The 18,458-nt window shown below is 43.9% G+C and overlaps 1 protein-coding gene and 1 long non-coding RNA gene across 3 annotated transcripts in view; both read right to left on the bottom strand.

The window, feature by feature from the left end:
- The window catches only part of MAGI3 (membrane associated guanylate kinase, WW and PDZ domain containing 3), an 81,242-nt gene extending 72,570 nt beyond the window's left edge, over positions 1 to 8,672 (bottom strand). For both annotated transcript variants that reach the window (XM_062595128.1, XM_062595130.1), the window contains exon 1: positions 8,305 to 8,672. In XM_062595128.1, coding sequence (XP_062451112.1) covers positions 8,305 to 8,626 — 322 coding nt within the window. In that variant the 5' untranslated portion in view covers positions 8,627 to 8,672. The remainder of the gene's footprint in view (positions 1 to 8,304) is intronic.
- A 1,683-nt stretch (positions 8,673 to 10,355) lies between these two features.
- Positions 10,356 to 11,717, bottom strand: LOC134150917 (uncharacterized). The gene is made up of 3 exons (XR_009960740.1): positions 11,608 to 11,717; positions 10,737 to 10,844; positions 10,356 to 10,635 (listed from the first exon to the last, which is right to left on the bottom strand). It is a non-coding gene; the product is annotated as an uncharacterized LOC134150917 (long non-coding RNA).
- Between the last annotated feature and the right edge of the window lie 6,741 nt (positions 11,718 to 18,458).

The raw sequence follows: 18,458 nt of genomic DNA, 5'->3' as shown, positions 1-18,458 counted from the left end.
GATCCAGAGCTTAAAGGAATTAACTGTTCTATTTATATATTTCATTAAAATAATTTACAGTGGAGCAATCCATACAAGTGAGACTGCTGTTCAGAAAGTGAAAGTAATGCAGGACTAATAATAAACACTAATAATTTTCAATTTGAAAGAGTTACACTCACTAGAAAGCAGCCAACAGTTCATCAACAATTACATTTATAAAACGACATACATCTTGACACAAAGTTTTAAGCAAGTGTTTTTGCAGGTAGCTACAAAAACATGCTGTCAGAGGAAGTCCAGTGTTATATCTGGCAACCTTGGTGCACTTTACAAATGAAATTGCATTTCTACACAAGATTACTTTCACACATTGCATTTGTATATGACGAAAGAGCATAATGACATTAAGTGTGAACATAAAATGATCATGATTTTATTTTATATTTAAACTGGACTAATCACAGAACATAGTTATATGCAATCACCAACATTCGCATTTCAAAGAGCGGCAGCTGTTCATAGATTTTAGTAGCCAATATGAAAAAAATTAACATAAGCCTCACAGTGTCCTTGGACTTGCTGCATCCACAGCAGGAATTTCTTTTTCTCCAGTAATGCCTAGACAGTCTCCTTGATATTATATAGACAAACACCTTCTCTGGCATACTCCTCCTTCCACTGAAAGGATACGCTCTTGCTCTTAAAACTGATCGGGGCTTGGAAGCCACCCCAACCTATTCAGCTACTGCTAGTACATCACCAGGGAGCGGTTCTCATTCCCACTATGACCCACTGAGTCCGAAAAAGATAAATTCAACATAGATTCAAAGACAAACAGCAATTGAGATGAATCGCTTAGGATTCTGGTTTCTAAGACAGGCAGAAGAGATCAGTACAAGCCTGCAATATTCCTACTACATTTTACCCTCACTTTCTCTTCAGTACTGAATAAGAGTATTCCTCAAGAGTAGAGGAATTTACACTCAAGAGCTCACATATTTCTTAATCAAAATCTGTTATTCTTAAGAATACTATTGCTTTAAAGAAAACTGTTTCCACTCTGGGAACAGAATAGATGATTTAAGTAACAGCCCATGAATATGAGAATTCTTAAAAGGAAACATTATTAATTAAAAACAAGAGCTAGAAGAATGAATTTAAAGACCTTAAAAGAGAGCAATAATTAAAACTAGAGTACCTTTGTCAGCTGTCAATTTGAATGGGAAATTCTTGTTATATTTTAAAATTTTGGTATGGAATATCAGCTAAAAAATGTCTTGAAGTAGGTGTTACATTGAAGTACCATAGTATACAGCAAGATATAGAAGCAGTTTATTTTATGACTTCTAGAAAGTTTCAAAGTGCATTTTCTAAAAGCAAAATACAACTTTAAAACATCTGAAATTAAATATTCTGAAAAGAATAAGGAAACAGTCATTTTCTACAAGTGACATTCAAGCTTTGTTAAAGACAGCCAAGAACAAAGCAATACTTAAGACAAAGGTTATGAAGAAACTGTGGCCAAAGTTATGGCTTCTAATAAGGGTTCATATTTTATTTCATTCTTGGCTTCATTCATGTGGAAAGTAAAACCTCCTGCCTTTGCAGAGTAGTGGCAAAATGTGACACAGTTTTAGGATTTTAAATTTAGCTTTTTGCTGGCATATAAGCTTTAACTGGCAATTTTTTTTTTTAAAAAAAAAAATTGCCTCATTGCAAGAAATATAAGCACATATATAAGACTTTAATTTAAAGATAAAATATTCTACCTGAATGAGAAAACTTCCTTCCAGGAACAACTGGAATACTTACACTTGTACTCAAGTGTTTGCTCTTTCAATACTACTGAAATTTCATCCACCTAAAACAGGACAGAGACACATGGAAGAGGTGGTTTTGGAATCTGGCCAACCAGAGGAACATTGACTGTACTGCATGGTCTGCTGCCAGGTCTAAATAAATTGTAGGTCTTATGTTGTGCTATTCTACTGGATCTCTCCTGAGAAATGTCATCAGTGAATGGTACAGGGAAGAGAACATCTCTCAAAGTGAACAAAAAAGTACAAATTAAAGCCACAGAGTGAAGCAGCACAGTGGCAGAAGGTGCAGGATCCCTTGTTATCATTTTGAGATCAGCTGATGCTATGAAAGAATGGAATAATTAAAGGGCATTTATGGTCAAATCATGTACACAATACTCACCAACTAAAATTTAAACGAAGAAGTATGCGAAAGGGAATGACGATATGTCTAATGCCAAGAATAATATGTTTATGTAAAGATTAGCATGAGGAAACAAGATGACAAATTATAGACACATACTAAGACTCCATTCATTGGCAAGTGCTTGATAGTCCTCTGTACCCACACATCCGAGAAGCAATCTCATAGCTTTTTATGCAAGGTAGTTCTAACAAATTGCTATATGACATAACATTGCTATCTCAGATGCTCTGAAGAAATGAGTGTGTGCAGTAAAAAGTGTTTCCTGTTCATTATTCCTTCTCAATAATCATCTGTCTTCTGTCTAGTTTCATTAGTCTGGGATAACTTACAGATTTAAGAATGCAAGCAACCTTCAATGTTTTCTCTTTAGTGTGGTAAAGTGAATCACCATTTCCATGTTTTGATTAAAAATGGATCAATAACTACTGTACTCTCAAAGAGGAAGGAAAGCTTTCGAAGCCAGCATCCAGAAGCCCACCACCTAATGCATATCAGCAACTTAAGGACTTGAGCTGACTTCCTCAGCTCCTCAAACTTCCTCCAACTAAGGGTAACAGTCTGCTTAATCACTGAGCTGGCCCACTGCCAGCTTTCTGAGAAACATCGAATTAGGGTAATGTCTTTCCTCAGAGAGGCAAAATTATCCTGATGTGTATTCTGATCTCTGTTTTAACATGGCACATTTAGAATTAGTCAGATTTTACAAAAACAGCCTCTAGTGCTGTGTGCCCTCCTCTCTGGCTTCATTGCCAAACATGCAAATATTTACCCCCCATGGAAGCTTTGAACCTAGCTCAAGCACAAAAGAAAATGTAAATGATTCTTATATACTCAGCTTCAAGTACTATGTCTCAAGTGCTGATCCTGGTTTGAGTCACTGTGTTTGTCATCCTTGTTTTCATACATTCTTCTTCAGAGAAAGGACCCCCATGCACAAGCTGGCTTAAGCTGGCTTTTAAACATACCTATTAACTCTTTTTGATAGTGGGCACTTTATGGACTAGTTACTACTATGCAATTCCATAGTGATAAGAGAAAGTGTATCCAGCAATATCTCTGAATTGTCTTATGGTCTTTTGGTAAATTTGTACTAGATTTTGATCTTCAGAGAACATTGCTAAGATATAGATGCATCTAAGATACTGTTTTCAAAATTCTTAAGTCTCAAGAAGATTTAAACGATTTAGTGAAAGATATTAACTCAAAAAAGAAAAATCTATCATGGTGCCCAGAAATTCAGCTCCACATCCGTTTGGATACAGGTAGGTTCATCTTCACATCTCTCTCTTTTTTTTTTTTTTTTTTTGGGGGGGTGGGGGGGTGAGGGGAGCTGGGAGGGGGTAGCTAAATTTGAATACCATATGAGTAGAAGGTACATTTATAGGATGAACTTGGTGCTCAGAAAGACAGCTTAACTTACTATAAACAAAATGCTCTAAGTTTTCCTTAATAGAAGAACCAGGAGAAGTACCAGCTAGTTACAAAGCTTATGTTACTTACCCAAGTAACATCAGACATTGAAAGCCTTGAGCTACACCAGCCATCATTTGAATGCATATACCCAGGTGAGGAGCTTGAAAGCACCGTTTAACAAATCTGGCTAAAATACACGTGCACTGCATTAGGAAGTACTGACATATGCTATTATGCATGCACAGACACATACACACACACACACACTATTTCTCCGCATTGCTATTTTTCTTATCCAATCAAGATGATTAATTACACAAAAATAAAAGTATGGTTATAATTTTAATCACTGACTTGAAGGAAACCTAGAAATATTTGACTTTACTTATGTAGACAGCTCAGATCTCAACATCAGTTTAGGCATGTTGAGAGAGAGTTTAGCATAGCCATTAACAACCTGTGTTGAAACTTAGCTTCCTGCAGATTTTGCTGCCTTGGCCTCTACTGTCAGAATTAGGCTACTTCCAATACCAGAACTAAAAAGCATAGAACTAGCCTGTACATACCTGAATTAGACCTCAGACAGAAGAACGGCTATGACTGACTCTGCACTGATAGATACTACACCTGAGCCTGTGGCATATAAATCTTATTCTCCTCAGCAAATAAAAATAGAGTAAGGAAAGAGAAGAACAAATTTTTACATCAACAAAATGGTCCATGATTTGTGATGTGAAGTTAACAGATGGCATTCAAATTAGTATTCATATCTTTCAAGTGTCTTATCAAACAAGACTAAACAGCATCTTGAAATTTCCATTTTAAATCCACTACAAGCTTGTTAGAAGCATCACAGACAGACTTCACTGCTATCAACTAAAGCTGCTATCTCTAAGGACACCACTGCTTGAAATAAAGCACATCTAGTCTACTGATATATTGTCAAAAGCCACTGGAACACCTGCAGTAGACTTTACCTCAAAGACGAAACTGGGTCTTAAACACAGAAGTTGTATTGCCTGAATCACAGAGGTAGACAATGAGCATCAAGGCCTTATAAACATACTAACATCGAAAGACAAGGTGACAAGTTCCTCATTGTCAAGTGAAAAACAGCAGAACATGGTATATCCTCAGGATTCTGTCCTAAGAGCACTCAAAATTGATGAGCCATCAGGTACACTAAGGCCTACTAACAAAGGCATTCTCTTCCTTTTAATACAGAGCCTAACTTGTAAGATAGCTGAGTTTTTTTTGTGTGTTTGCATGACTAGAGAAGAAAGTAATATGAAACAGCGCATTAAAAAATCAGTAACCAACAACTGAAGAGTCTGAGAATTTAGACATACTGTAAGGGTATCACAGATCCCCACCTCCACAGATCTTACTCATTTCATCATAAACACTTACACAAATACTGACCTTTGGAATGCAGCCCTGAAGACGCATGTAAATCTGGATTATTCTGGATCACAAGGGATAGAAGGGAAGTCAAATTCAAAGTTACACATCTTTACATAGAATGTCTTGCCAGCAACTTTCTTAATTATAGATACCCTAGCTGAAATACTTCCACTGAATGCAACTGTGGCATTAATGCAAAAAAGCTTTAAAACACTGTATTTAAGCACATTATAAGCCTAACACAGTAAGTTACTGTAAAAAAAATCTGATAAACTTGCAATATATTTTAGCAGAGGGAAACTACTCAAACTGAAGCTTGAATTTCGTATGTTCCAAAAGTTATACAAAATTAGTATGCTAGCTTTTTACAGCTCAAATTACAATTGAACTAGCTAATGTTCTCTGCCATATGCAAGTTTTGCCATTATCAGTCACACCTTCAACAAAATAAGGCATTAAGCATAAGCACCTCAGCTGTAAAAGAACAGCCTCCCCATCATCAGCAAAATAGTCCAACACCTTTTCATGCCACTGGTAATATAGGAAATATTGGAAAAGAATAAAGAATTTGGTGAAGGCTCATCGTGATCAAAAGATTTTGACTTTCCAAAAATGAAGGGTTCAACAGTGCTGTGAACAAGATGCAAACAATAAACATTCCAAGATTCATTTCTGTTCCTCAGCTTTTGGAGGATGTTAAAGGGTATGTTTTGCAAACAGAATTCAATAGAAAGTAAACCAGAACTTAAATCTCTCTCTAGTAAATCTCCCGTCTTCGAGCCTGGCAGTAATAAATATCAGGGGAAAGGAAAGACCATGAGCAAGAAGCAATGGATAGAGCAATCATTCCCATGACACAGGCTCCCAGCAATCTGCTGCTACATGCTTTTGAGTTCAGGGTTGCATCTAGCAACACTGTACAACAACCAGCAAACCCAGCCCACGCCAATCCACCTAATCACATTTCAGAAGTCTATGCTTCTGAAAAGCAAACTCCACAAAGTATATTTTATTTTAAATCTGCAGTCTGATAACTTCACAAAGCAGCACCTGTCTTGTACTGGAAGAATCAGTAATTACTCTTTATTCATCTGCTTTCCAAGTCATTTAGACCTCCATCTTATTCCCCCAGCCATGTCCTCATTTGTTTACTCCCCAGACCTACAAGCTACAAACTATTAATCTCTTCTCCTATCAGCAGTGTGCTGTATTTCTGATTGTCCTCCTTGCTTCTCTTCACCTCTTCCAGTTCAGAGTTCATTCTGTAATTATTTGCTGTTAATTTAGTTTTCAATGCCCTAAATATTTTGTATTATCAATAATAAATAGTAATATGACAGTGTTCAGTTTATAAATCCATATGACTTGAATAATGCAGATCTTTATGAATAGTTTTCTCAACAGAAGGAAGCTACTATTGGAGCCTTACAAATTTTAACCAGTCACTAATCCACAGGAAAATTCACCACTTTAAGCAACTACACTGCCACCAGAACATTTGGTGAGACCTCTTATTCAAATTGTATTGGTACCTTGTTGAAAGTCTATTTGAAGATCCAAATAAACCAAATTATTTGGATTTGATGAAAGCAACTGGCGAACCTTCAAAGAATTCTAACATGCTTTCCTCCACAACAGCAACACTAACTCTCCTTACCTGATACTCAGTTGAGCACACAGTAGTTTTGTTCTTTAAACAAACTGCTGGAATCAGGTATCAGTCCCGTTGATTCCTTTCAGATCCCAACCCCCTTTTTAACCTAGCACCATACTTCCTACCTTCTATCTCTTCCATACCAAAGATGATATAAAAATACTTTAAATGCTACAGTTAAAGTATTTTAGCACCTCATACTTAAGTCTCTAAAACTCCTAACAAATATCAGCCACCTGAATCTGCCAATCTGCTACTATTCATTGTACCAATTAGTTCTAAAATCTTTCCTGACAGTTTTAATTTGAAGTGTTGAGACTTTCCTCTCTTAGGGATATTCCTACACTGGGCCTTTCCATATTTCCCTCCCAACTAAACATACATAAAATTGATTTGGTCTTCTTACTATGGTTTCATCTTCCATGTGCTTTCCCTTTCTCAGAAAGTTTCTATTATTGTTTTATATCTTAAACAGTTTGTTCCTCAACTTTTTTCACCTCCCATTCATTTCACATTTAGCTTGCAGCAGCTTGTGTTCTCTTCTATTTTCCAATTTTGGAAGTTAAAGCATCTTTCAAAGCCTACTAGGCTTCTGTAGATGCTGTTAAGAGGTTTTCACAGGTGATATACATCAGGACTTTGAGAGCTCACTCTCTATACAGAAGATGATTTTTCATTAGCAGTCAAAAGAGGAAAACCTGACATAATTAAGATACGTACTAAGGCAAATCCATACAGCCCAGTAGTTAAGTAAGTAAAAGGAAAATAGGTGCTAAACAAGGAAGATGTAAGAAATATTACAGATGTCAGTCATGAAAGTACTGATACTAGTTTGGGATTCAGAGGAAAAAAAGGTTTTAAAGAGAGTTTCTTTAAAATGTATCACGCTCACCTGGAACATGCTGACTTGGAAAGCATTAAATCTGAGGCCAGCTGTACTACATGGAATCGCTAGCCCATGTGAAATGCAGGTATCACAATTCAGTGTTAACTTCACTTTTGAAAAGCATGTTGGTTTTACCACAGTGATTTGTTTTGTTAGTTAATTAAGGTGTACTCAAAATTAATACAGATCTATGGAAAAAAAATGAGTCTTTTTGGCATTTGCTCCAATTCCTGGCAATCTCCTAGTTTTCCAAGCATATTCCTACAAAACACGTTCCCATTCCCCTCACGCGTGACTGCTCAACGCTTTGGATTCACCCGCTCCGAAGCGGCTCGTGCAAACACCCTGGCAAACCCCCGAACAGCACTTCAGCTGCGGGCGCTCCAGTCGATGGCAGCAGCGGCGGGGCCAGACGTCGCCCACAGACACGCGACCCCCACCACAGACACGCGACCCCGCCCCCCCCCGCACGCGAGGGGCTGCGGGTGACGGCAGGCGGCTCCGGCGCGCCGGGCAGCGCCGGGTCGCGGCAGGCTGCGTGGGGCAGCGCCGCCGCGACCGTTACCGCCGCGGGGGGCGGGGGGCGCGGCCGCGCCGTAACGGCCGCCGCGCGCCGCCCGCCCTGAGGTAACTTCCCGCCGCGCCGCGCCGCGCCGCGCGCCGCGGCCCTCCCGCAGGGCCCGCGCGGCCGGGCCTACCGCGCGGCGGGCGGGCGGCGCGGCCTGCGGCGGCGGCTCACCTGGGCGCACGGTCTTGAGGCGCACGGGCTCCCTGAAGTGGCGGATGACGGCCAGCGTGTCGCGGTGCGTGAGGCCGCTCACCGGCGTGCCGTTCACCTCCAGCAGCACGTCGCCCGGCGCCGGCGCCTTGCCCGAGAGCAGCGCGGGGCCCGGCGCGCCCTCGCCGCCGAGCGCCAGGCGCCCCGCCAGGTAGGGGAACTCGCCGCGCTCGGCGCCGCCGCGCAGCAGGTCGGGGTCGGGGCCCGCCGGGCCGCCCCAGGACACCACGCACTCCTGCACCTTGCTCAGCCAGTGCCGCTTCTTCCGCAGCGTCTTGGACATACCGCACCATGGGGCGCCGCCGCCGGCCGCCTCCCGCACCGGCCGCGGCTGCCGCCCGACTGCCGCCCTCGGCGCGGCGGCGTCCGCCCCGCGCGCGGCCCCGCCCCCGCTGCCCCGCCCCCGCTGCCCCGCCCCGCCCCGCGCGTAGCCACGCCCGCCCGCCTCGCCCCGCCTCCCGCTGCCCCTCCTGCCCTTCGGCCCTCCGGCCGCGCTGGCCACGCCCCACCACGGCACCAGCTCCGCGGGGCGGGGCTCGCGCGTCAGGGGCGGGGCTCGCGCGTCAGGGGCGGGGCTCGCGCGTCAGGGGCGGGGCTCGCGCGTCAGGGGCGGGGCTCGCGCGTCAGGGGCGGGGCTCGCGCGTCAGGGGCGGGGCTCGCGCGTCAGGGGCGGGGCTCGCGCGTCAGGGGCGGGGCTCGCGCGTCAGGGGCGGGGCTCGCGCGTCAGGGGCGGGGCTCGGGCCAGCGGCGGGGCTCGGACCGGGGCGCGGCTGCCCCGGCGCGGGTTCGAGCGCCGCGGCCGGGCGGGCGGCAGTTGAGCGCGCTGCCAGGTGCAGGGCACATGCCAGGTAGCCGGCTCTAAAACAACCGTTTTGGGGAGCACAGCACAACTGCTTAACAAGTTAACCGAAAATCACTACTAACCGGGGAAGGTTAGTTAAAATCAGCGCCTCTGTTCTAAAAGCTGGAAATGAACCCTTTGAAAGCACAGTGCTTCATGTTGCAAATTCCTGTGCCCATTCCCCTTCAACTGTTTTACTCAGAGACCAAATTTCACTGCAAATCTTTCTTTTAGGAGCGTCTCGAAGGTAACGGCTGCACCCTTTGGGCAGAAGTCCTCACTGGCTTACGGGGCTATATGAAAATCTAAGTCCTGGAAAGTGCCACAGTGCTCCTGTTTGCAGATAGAGAGGTGCAACTTTGCATAGCTCAAATACTTCTTTCTGTGGCACAGGAGGAAATGGACAAGCAGGTTTCTGCAGAGTCCAAAGAATTTGTTTACTGTGTTATAAAACAATGGATTTCTGCTACCATGGCTCTATCACTATGTTCATCTCAGTTTGCTCAGCAGAGCACATTAGAAATACCAGATCTGAGCACCAGAAGTTTTGCAGTGGTATACAGCAGCAAGCAGTAATTTCTTCATTGTACAGACACCATCAAGAAACCTGCCTGTAACAAATATCAGCATCTTCTGCTACTAGACATTTTCCACTCCTTACAGATTCCCTTACCTTTACAGGTCTGCTCCTGTATGACTTACATAGATCTTACAAAAAAAAAAAATATATATATATATTTCCAAAGTAAGAACAACTCCAATCCTACCATAAAGTCATGCTTGCTGGGATAAATAATGTAATCTAAACTTGTGCGGAGACAGTAACCCAGCACTACCTGTTTGTACTGTTCCCAGTGCATCTGAGGTGCAATGCCTCCAGCGTTAATGGAGTTACACCACGCACAGATTTGGCTCATTGTATTCAGTGCTATTTGAGGTACAGCGGGCTGTCTGCCAACAGACAAGAAAAGAACTGCCAGAGAAAGATTTCCTTTCACACTTGCAGAACGAAAGCAAGGAGGCTGGGAGCCGCGTGGAGCTGGGGGTCTGGACATTAAAGGGACACAGTCACACTATTTAAAATAGATGTCCATATTTTCCATGGGAATTGTGGCACAGAAATGGTCCAAAACATGTTAGTCTATGAGAGCAGCCTGTGCCAGATGCTTCAGAGAACGCGTGCAATCGTATGTGTGCAGCACAGAAACTTCCAGGAGGACACCAGTGTCTTTTTTGGTTCCAGATTTAGTAGCTGGTCTATCCCCTTAAAGAGAAAGCTTATACACACTTTATCATATGAAAATGTAACTTGGACATTTCTGTAGTTGAGCTTTTCAAACCTCGGAGTAGGATCCTGGCTGTACTCAGGCAACTGAAACGCGTCCGGCTTTCAGAAACGCCGAGCACCTGGAGGAACCGCTCGTAACAGGCAGGCACTGCAGCTGCCGCTCCTGCAGTGGAAAGCCTGTTGTCTTTACCAATATACTTCAATATAGATTTCAAAGCCAACAAAAGCTGTCTAATCCGTTGTAAATTTTATTAAGCTCCTCACCTCCGCAGTGCCTCATGCCAGTAAGTTGCCCAGGTTAATTGTGCTCTGTACGGAGTAACGATCCTCTTCGGGAGCGGCACGTTTACCTTTCGGTTTCATCGTTGTATTCTGGCAGAGAATTAACATGTCAGACGTATTTTCTCAGCACTGTTCACTAACCACTTGTCTCCTCTTCAGTACCAGGGGGGTGCAGAAGCACTAGCACAATGTGAAGACTAAACATCTCCGCAAAGCCTCGCTCAGATGGTGACCACAACTTGCAGGCCCCTCCCGGGGCCCGGAGCCCCTGGTGTCACTTCTGCTGGGGATAGTGCACCCTGCAGGGCAGATGTGGCTGGGGGCCAGGTAACCCAGCCCACCGCACAGCACTGCTTTGGGGCAGCCCATCCGCCCAGCACATTGTGCGCCACGGGACCTGCCTTATTCTGCTGCTAAAATGCAGAATAAAACACAGAGGGGCTTTGGCTCTCCTTGCCCCAAAACACTTAACGCCTCTTGTCCCATGTGCAGGACTGCAGTTCTTCCCTCCGCGCTCCTGGTCTCTTCACTTAAGAAATGTGCCCATGCCTCAGACATTAGTTCTTGCCACAGAGGCGGGTTCCCGCCTTTCCTCCCACACCGGTGGAAGCAGAGGGTATTTGAGTGGCTGTCACCTTTCCCTGGGTGCTTGCTCTGTCGTCTCTGTGGAAAACTTTGCTATATGGGCAATTTCTAGATGTCTTTTTCCCTACACAGCTCCAGACCTTCCTAAGATTTTGTTTAGCCTTTCGCTCACCATAGCCTCGTAGGAAAGGCTTTGGCTGGGATATCTACAACGACTCTCAGATCATTTTTCTGTGGAGTTATACTTAAATTATTCATCTTGCTGTACCTTATCTTGAGGCTGTGAGCATTCAGTCTCGCAGGGATCCCACCATTCAGCCGTGCCGGAAGGCTTCGTTCTTGGTGTCCTGCTCCCCCTTTCTGTTCACAGGCACATGAACTGCTGACGCTGGAGCAGTGCCAACTATTCCCATGTTAACACCCTAAGTCCTGGACTGATGTGGTTGTACGTATATAAACAGCTACATATATATATATATAAATAAATATATATGTATACGTCATATAAGAAAATGGTCAATTTAGCATCTACTCTGTCCCTTCTCTTCTTTTTTTAACATTAGGATTCACAATTGCAAGTTTATCTCTACAGCCACGATGGGTTGATATTTGATAAATATGAAAACCCTTCTGATTTTCCAGGGTACTCCACTCACATGACCTAAGGATTTTAGAAAAACAATGCACATTAAAAGAGCTGGCAATACTGACTCTAGGGAGATATTTAAAGAGCTTCCCATACTAACTTAAATACATAAAGATTTCTATATTGTCACTTACGACTTCCAGCTTGTTTGCAAACTGCCACATGTTGTGATACACTAAAAAAACTCATTAGCCACATATACACCAAAGTCTTTGGCCTCATCCACTTGTCTCCACTGCAGGAAATTAAACCAACCCAGGCATTTTCAAAACTAAAAGCACAAGGTGCAGAGCAGACTGGTTGGTCTAGTATTTCCAGGGTTTGTGTCAGTTTTTGTCATCTTTGAAGAAATCTTCCATCCAAGGTGTTCAGGGAATGAGTTCCTAGCAGAAGCTAATACCTCTGTGAAATCCAAAATAATTCAGTGAATCTAAATTATTGTTAAGCAAAAGCTTTATTCTTCTCATAGGTATCAGTAAAGACAGCGTCCAGAATCTTAATAAAGGTCAATGGCCTCAACAAACCCATTTCCATGATGGCCCTCTATTTTATGCTTTGTGCATGTGACATTTGCTTCCTGAATTTATTCATTACAGAACTAGAGCTAAACTTTGAAACATGAACAAACTGCCTGGAACTGACAATTTTAATTCTGATTTATGCCATGCTGACAGCAAGTATGTTCATTCTGCATTCCTTCTTCCCCTCTGATTACTCACCACCGTTCACAAACACGTAAAGTATCTGCGCCACCTCCCAGCAACCAGCGGAACGCGTCCTGCGCCGCCACCAGCCCTGGTCTGCAGACGTATGAAAAATTGGATGTTTACTGTCCGACCACACATGCTTGAAATCTCAGCGAGCTAAAAGGGCCATCAAAGAAATGTTGGTGTTGCAGCATCCCCATCACATCCTCATCACACATCATGCTGTGGCAGCTGCCACCCCTCTCTGCTGTTGGCATTCAACACAAACAGATCTCATGAAAAGAAGCTGCCAAGCCCCTGCAGACCGGAACTAAAGGGAGAAACTGGTTCAGGACAGTGCAACTGCTCGGTAGGTGGTGAAGCAAAGTTTGTTTATGACACTGCCAAAGTTCAAAGGCAATCAGAACAGCAAAAACACGTCAGACTGCTGTTCAGTTACTGTGTGGAGACACTTTCACAGGGAGGACAAAAAGGGGAATTGTGGTGTTATGCCTGGATTGCCATGAAGCTATTCTCCTAGTGCACTTGCAATGCTTGTATGTGGTACATGTAGCTCATCAGTCCTGTGTTTGAGGGGTCCAGACAGAGCTAAATACTCATACAACACACGTACACAAGATAAGAACCATTGCATGCTCAGCAAGAAGAAAATGAAAGCAAGTTTCCCCAGTAAGAGCAATACATAGAAATTTGTTATTCTCTAACCTCACAGGGACTGGGTTTCCAGGAGCTTGGACTGTCCCACAACAATACTATCTGACCGTAATGCTGTTAAAACTTTTGTGAGAACCAGCAGCGATATTTGACTCCATTGTACCAACTGAAACCAAAACTGCTCAAAGGAAGCGTTTTCAGAGAGGAGTGGCAGGCAAAACAGTCCTCCTGGACAGGACCATTCATCTCAGAGATGGGATAGCAATTTACTCAGTAAGCGAGGTGTCTCTAAAGAAGTCTAAACAAATCACTGTTACATAAGAGTGGTTCAAAGCCACACACTTGCTATTCTCTGGACAGACATATCCAAGATTGCCTATTTGAAAATTGTGTGCCCCTAGGATACAGTTATCTGAAAGCAAACTTTTAAACACATCATAAATTTGCTTGTACTGGAGCAGGAGCTGCCAGCAAGAAGATTTTACCAGGGGATTTCATCAAGCTCCAGAAAAGCTTAGAGAATAAACCCAAGACTTAATAGAGATCTATGTCAGCTTGGGTTGACTAAGCCTCGGTGTCTGGAATCCTCACCTGGGAATGGAAAACGCATCAGCCCCAACAGGCTGTAGATCAGTATCAAAAAGTGCTTCACAGATACAAAACTGCTCTATAAATCTCTGTATATTTAGTACACACCTCTACACAGCCTGCAAACACCAGGCAGCACCAGCAAGAATAGGATTCATGCAGTATTGTGTCCCTCTCTCTTCTCTCTGCCTCCCCTCTGCAAGTAAAAAGAAAACATCCTTAAGCATTGCAAATATTAATTAGTGACCATTGCATACAATAGGTGTTCGGATGCTTCTCATAAATAATCATGTAAATTTTTCAAACAGCAGCAGCATTAGTCTGGGAATTATCTACGTTTTGGCCAAGGCTTTACTGTAAATTAATTCACGTCAGATCCTCTGTACTCCTCAACTTCCCAACTGCACATTCTACAATATTTCTTCTCTGAAACACCACAAATTTATTTAAATTAACACTTATTAAATTGTAAGAAACCTCCATGAAGGGGGCTGTGTATGGGCAAATGTCTGTTATGGGGAACATGAAAAAAAAAAAAAAAAAAAAAACAGTAGCTGTCAGGGCAGGGTTGGCTGGTTCACCTGGCACAGGTATCTCCTACAGGTAAAATGCTTGGACGGCCGAGGAGTCTGCTCCCGGCCAGCTTTGTATGTGCTCTGTGCCATTAGAGCAGTGTTTAGCCACCTGCAGTCTAGCACAGACCTGGCACAGGGAGAACTACAAGTGAGGCAGGAATTGCTGGAAGAGGCGAAATACTTTCTGTCAACAACTGTAGTGCAGACATGGACACAGAACTCAGTAATACACTCACAAGCACTTTGCTGTTTCCTATGCAGCTCTCCCTGAAGAGTCCAAACTTCAAAAACAGAAAAAATAGCTAACTGTAGAGATTGCTTCACATATGCCTGCTAGAAGAGTGGTGAACTGCTGCTGTAGCTTTCTCTGTAACAGAGTTAAAAAAGATGAGCTAAGAAGACTTGTAAAAGTGAATAAAGAAGCAGCCTACACAAATACCCCTCAGCTGCTCATCCTGGGATGCACATTAAAGGCCTTCAGAGCAATGCGATCAAGCACTGTGGACGCCAATGAACAGGGAGCGAGGATAAAGGCCAGGCAAACAGCGAACTGAGAAAGTTGTACAGACTCACATCTAAGCAGGGGTTTGAAGTCTGCATACTGGATTTAGAGCCAAAAGTAGTAGTGGAGCATTTACGTATGGATCTAGAGCTTGGTGCTTTGTGCTGGAGAAAACCAGTGGGTTGCTCTGATAGGACTCTGGGAAAAAAGCAGGGGGTGACATATCATGTCAGTAAAGCAGCAAGTGCAGCAGGGCCACAGAGGTGTTTGCAGGCAGTCATAATGATGGGCTGCTCCTAAAAGTCATCTGGGTACTCACAGATTTAATCAGGTATTTGGTGCTCCCCCTCCTGCATCACAGAGGGGAGATGTTCCCTTTGCCGCGCAGAGGCACGGGAGCTATTTCATTAGGAGCCATGAGGCTCTCCTCGCGTCGCCAGCTTGCACGCCCCTCTACTACTACATCAGCAGTTATCTGCACCTTCCTGGGGTGCTGGCGCCTTCTGAGGGTGTATCACATCTCCTGAATCCTGTCACGTGCTGTCAATAGCGGGCAAAACCTTGTTCGTGGATGTCACAGGCTGGGAGAACAACTCTGCCTCGGATACGGGGCACTGGCACAGTGCCAATGCATGCAGTTTGCAGCACGTGCCCTCAGGTCTCAATATTTCCAAAGCCCGGAGTAGGCTTGGTTTGCTGAGACAGATTGCTGCTCTTCACGACATTTCCGCCTGCTGCACTGTTCAGGCTACTGCAAGCTCAGGAAGTACATTTTGATTCAAACAAGCCAGTCTGAGAAGCAAGAAACTGGTTTGTCTTTTCCTCTGTCAAGCTAGGCTTGCCTGGTTTGTCTGCTCGTGCGCTGGAAGGAGGCCTTCCAGTCTGTGAATCTGTAACCACCCGTAGGAACACAACCACCTGTTGCAAACATTGCCTCTAAACCAAACCAAACTTTGACTAGCAAGTACATTACTTAGACATGTACTTAGCACATAGACATGCTGTTTATCATAACAGCAAAAGGCTGTTGTTTTTACCACGTTCTGCCATGTTTGTGAATTCAGTCATTTCTCTCTATTTGAGTGCGTTTCTGATAATCACTGACGAAAATCCCTTGCTTGAACCTTCTCCTTGGCGTCAGCCTACCTCACTAGAAGCTCGGTTAGCATCCATAAGCGGTTCAGCTCTGCCAGTGGTTTTACATCTTTAATGGGATCTGAAATATTTCTAGCAGCCTTGTCAAGGTTTCTAGTCCTGTTCACGGGGATTTGGGCTGGCTCACATGGCCCAAAAGCCGATCCCAACCTCTGCCTGATAAATGTAATCTCCAGCTCCTTTCCGAGTACGGTTCCTGATACTTTTCCCCTGTTGCTTTCTCTCTCCTCGCTGGTACAGGGAGCAGGGAACCGGTGTGCAGGGGAGCAGACCAGCTGTGCAGACCAGGGCTTCAACACTCCCTCTGCGTACGTAGTCTGCCTGCCTTGCATGCTGCAGAAGGAAAACATGGTTTCTTGAGAGCACTTGCTCACTCGGATAAATCTTTGCCTTCTGTGCTTCAGGCCCTGGCAGTCCTACAGGTATTTAAAGGCAATATTACAGTCTGCTCTGGTCTTTCAGGAACAAGCTCTTTCTAATACAGTAACACAGCTGGATTTGAGCCAGCGGTGGGGTGGTGACATGCCCAGCCTGGCCCTCTCCCATCACACTGTTCCTCTTGAAAGAAGAGAGCGGGGCTAGGCTGCATCAACACACTGTCAGTTTTATTTCTAAAAAATAGAGTGAAGAAGGAGCAATGAGTAATAGTCGGGACCAGAAAAACGTTTCTCTCTTCCCCATTTGCCTCTTCTTCATCTGGAAGGGGAACTACTGCCTCGACTACGGCCCGTCTGCAAGCCCCCGTTCCGGGGGTCATTCCCTCGTGGCCGAAGGGGACACTTCAGATATGGTCACCCTCTTCCGTAGCTGCGATTGTACCCTTGCCCGGCTTGGTCATCTTGAGGAGCTCTTCCACCTGCACTAATGTCTCAGAAAGCAGCTTTTGAGCAAATAAGCCTTGCCTCACTGAGGAGCGCTGGCTGTGCTGGTTATTCCTAGCATCCTAATAATTCATATCTCCCTATATTAATCAGAACAAAGCCATATGGTTAATACATTTCTTGTCTTTCCATGATTAGTATTTAAGCAGCAGCAATGGCATGCAAGGTTTTTTACAGACTTATTTAGAAAAGACTGTCCCCATTCTTCCTTTTTTTAATGTTAATAATGTAGAGTCTCAGTAGATCTGTCATAAAAAATATTATCAAAGGAACCAAGATAAGTGCAGAATTATTTGCTGTTTGGTAAATCCAGACACATCACAGAAAGCAATAATAACACAGAATAACTTTGATAAAACTTTTAAAGAAAGCTTTTTCACAGCCCTAGCAGTAATTACAGCTCATATTGAAATAAGCTTCTTACAGTGAGTTTCAGCTAATTTACATTTCAGTACAAGAAATCAAACAAGCAGGCTGACAGAGCAGACTTCACCTTAAGGGAGGGGCCATCCAGGCCCTATTGAAGATTGAGAACTTGACAAAAAATACACTGAGGATACAGAAGAGATCTGCAAAAAGATTTTTGGCCTCTCTGTTTCACTTCTCAGCAAACTGCAGGAACATAAGATGGTGGGAAAGGGTGGAAAAGGGACCACCAGGACAGCTTGAGAAACAAAATCTTTCCTTATTTTCCATGGCCACTGTGGAGATGTAATGGCTGACGATCCATTAACCAAGAAGTAAGTTGTGACCTTTCCATTGCACCTTGTTCAATTCTCAGATTGGGTTTCTCCATCTACTCTTCAATTATTTTCAATGATAAAATGCAATGACTTGAAACTAAGGTGATGGATGAGCTTGTGTGGAGGAATAAAACAGGACTAATCAGGCCTGGGGCTGCTCTGACTCTGTCACGGATGCCCTTCGAGGTGTGAGAAGCCCAAATCCTCTAGCATACGGGCCATGTAACACCACAATTTGTGCAGCACAATTCATAGAACAGAAGTGATGGGTTTTGATGTGTTTTAAGAAGTTCCCTCAGATTCACAGGTCATTTACCAATGTCACCTTCCTCGAAGAGCACTGGCAGGACACCTACCTCTAAAGTGTGTGTTTTGTTTTGTTTTTTACCCTTTCCTCTCTCTGGTGAGTCCTGCTAGACAGACAAAAATGCTGCTAATGACTAGGTCACTACAAACTGCTGCACGAAAGCGGTTTCAGTTAAAAAGGAGGCGGTGTGCAGGGGCGAGAGACAGCAGAGATAGAAGACACCAAATGTCTTCCGGCCCTGGAGCTGCTTAGTTGGCCAGGTGCATTTAGATCATGGTCCAGAAGCAGCTCATCTATAATTATGAAGTTCTATTTTAATTCATTTTTAAAAGTAATTGTTGCTTGAAACATAAAGAAATAG

This window comes from Rhea pennata, chromosome 25 (assembly GCF_028389875.1).
Source record: "Rhea pennata isolate bPtePen1 chromosome 25, bPtePen1.pri, whole genome shotgun sequence".
In the NCBI taxonomy this organism is placed as follows: Eukaryota; Metazoa; Chordata; class Aves; order Rheiformes; family Rheidae; genus Rhea; species Rhea pennata.
Note: the sequence above shows the minus strand (reverse complement) of the source record. Positions and strands in the feature narration are given on the sequence as shown.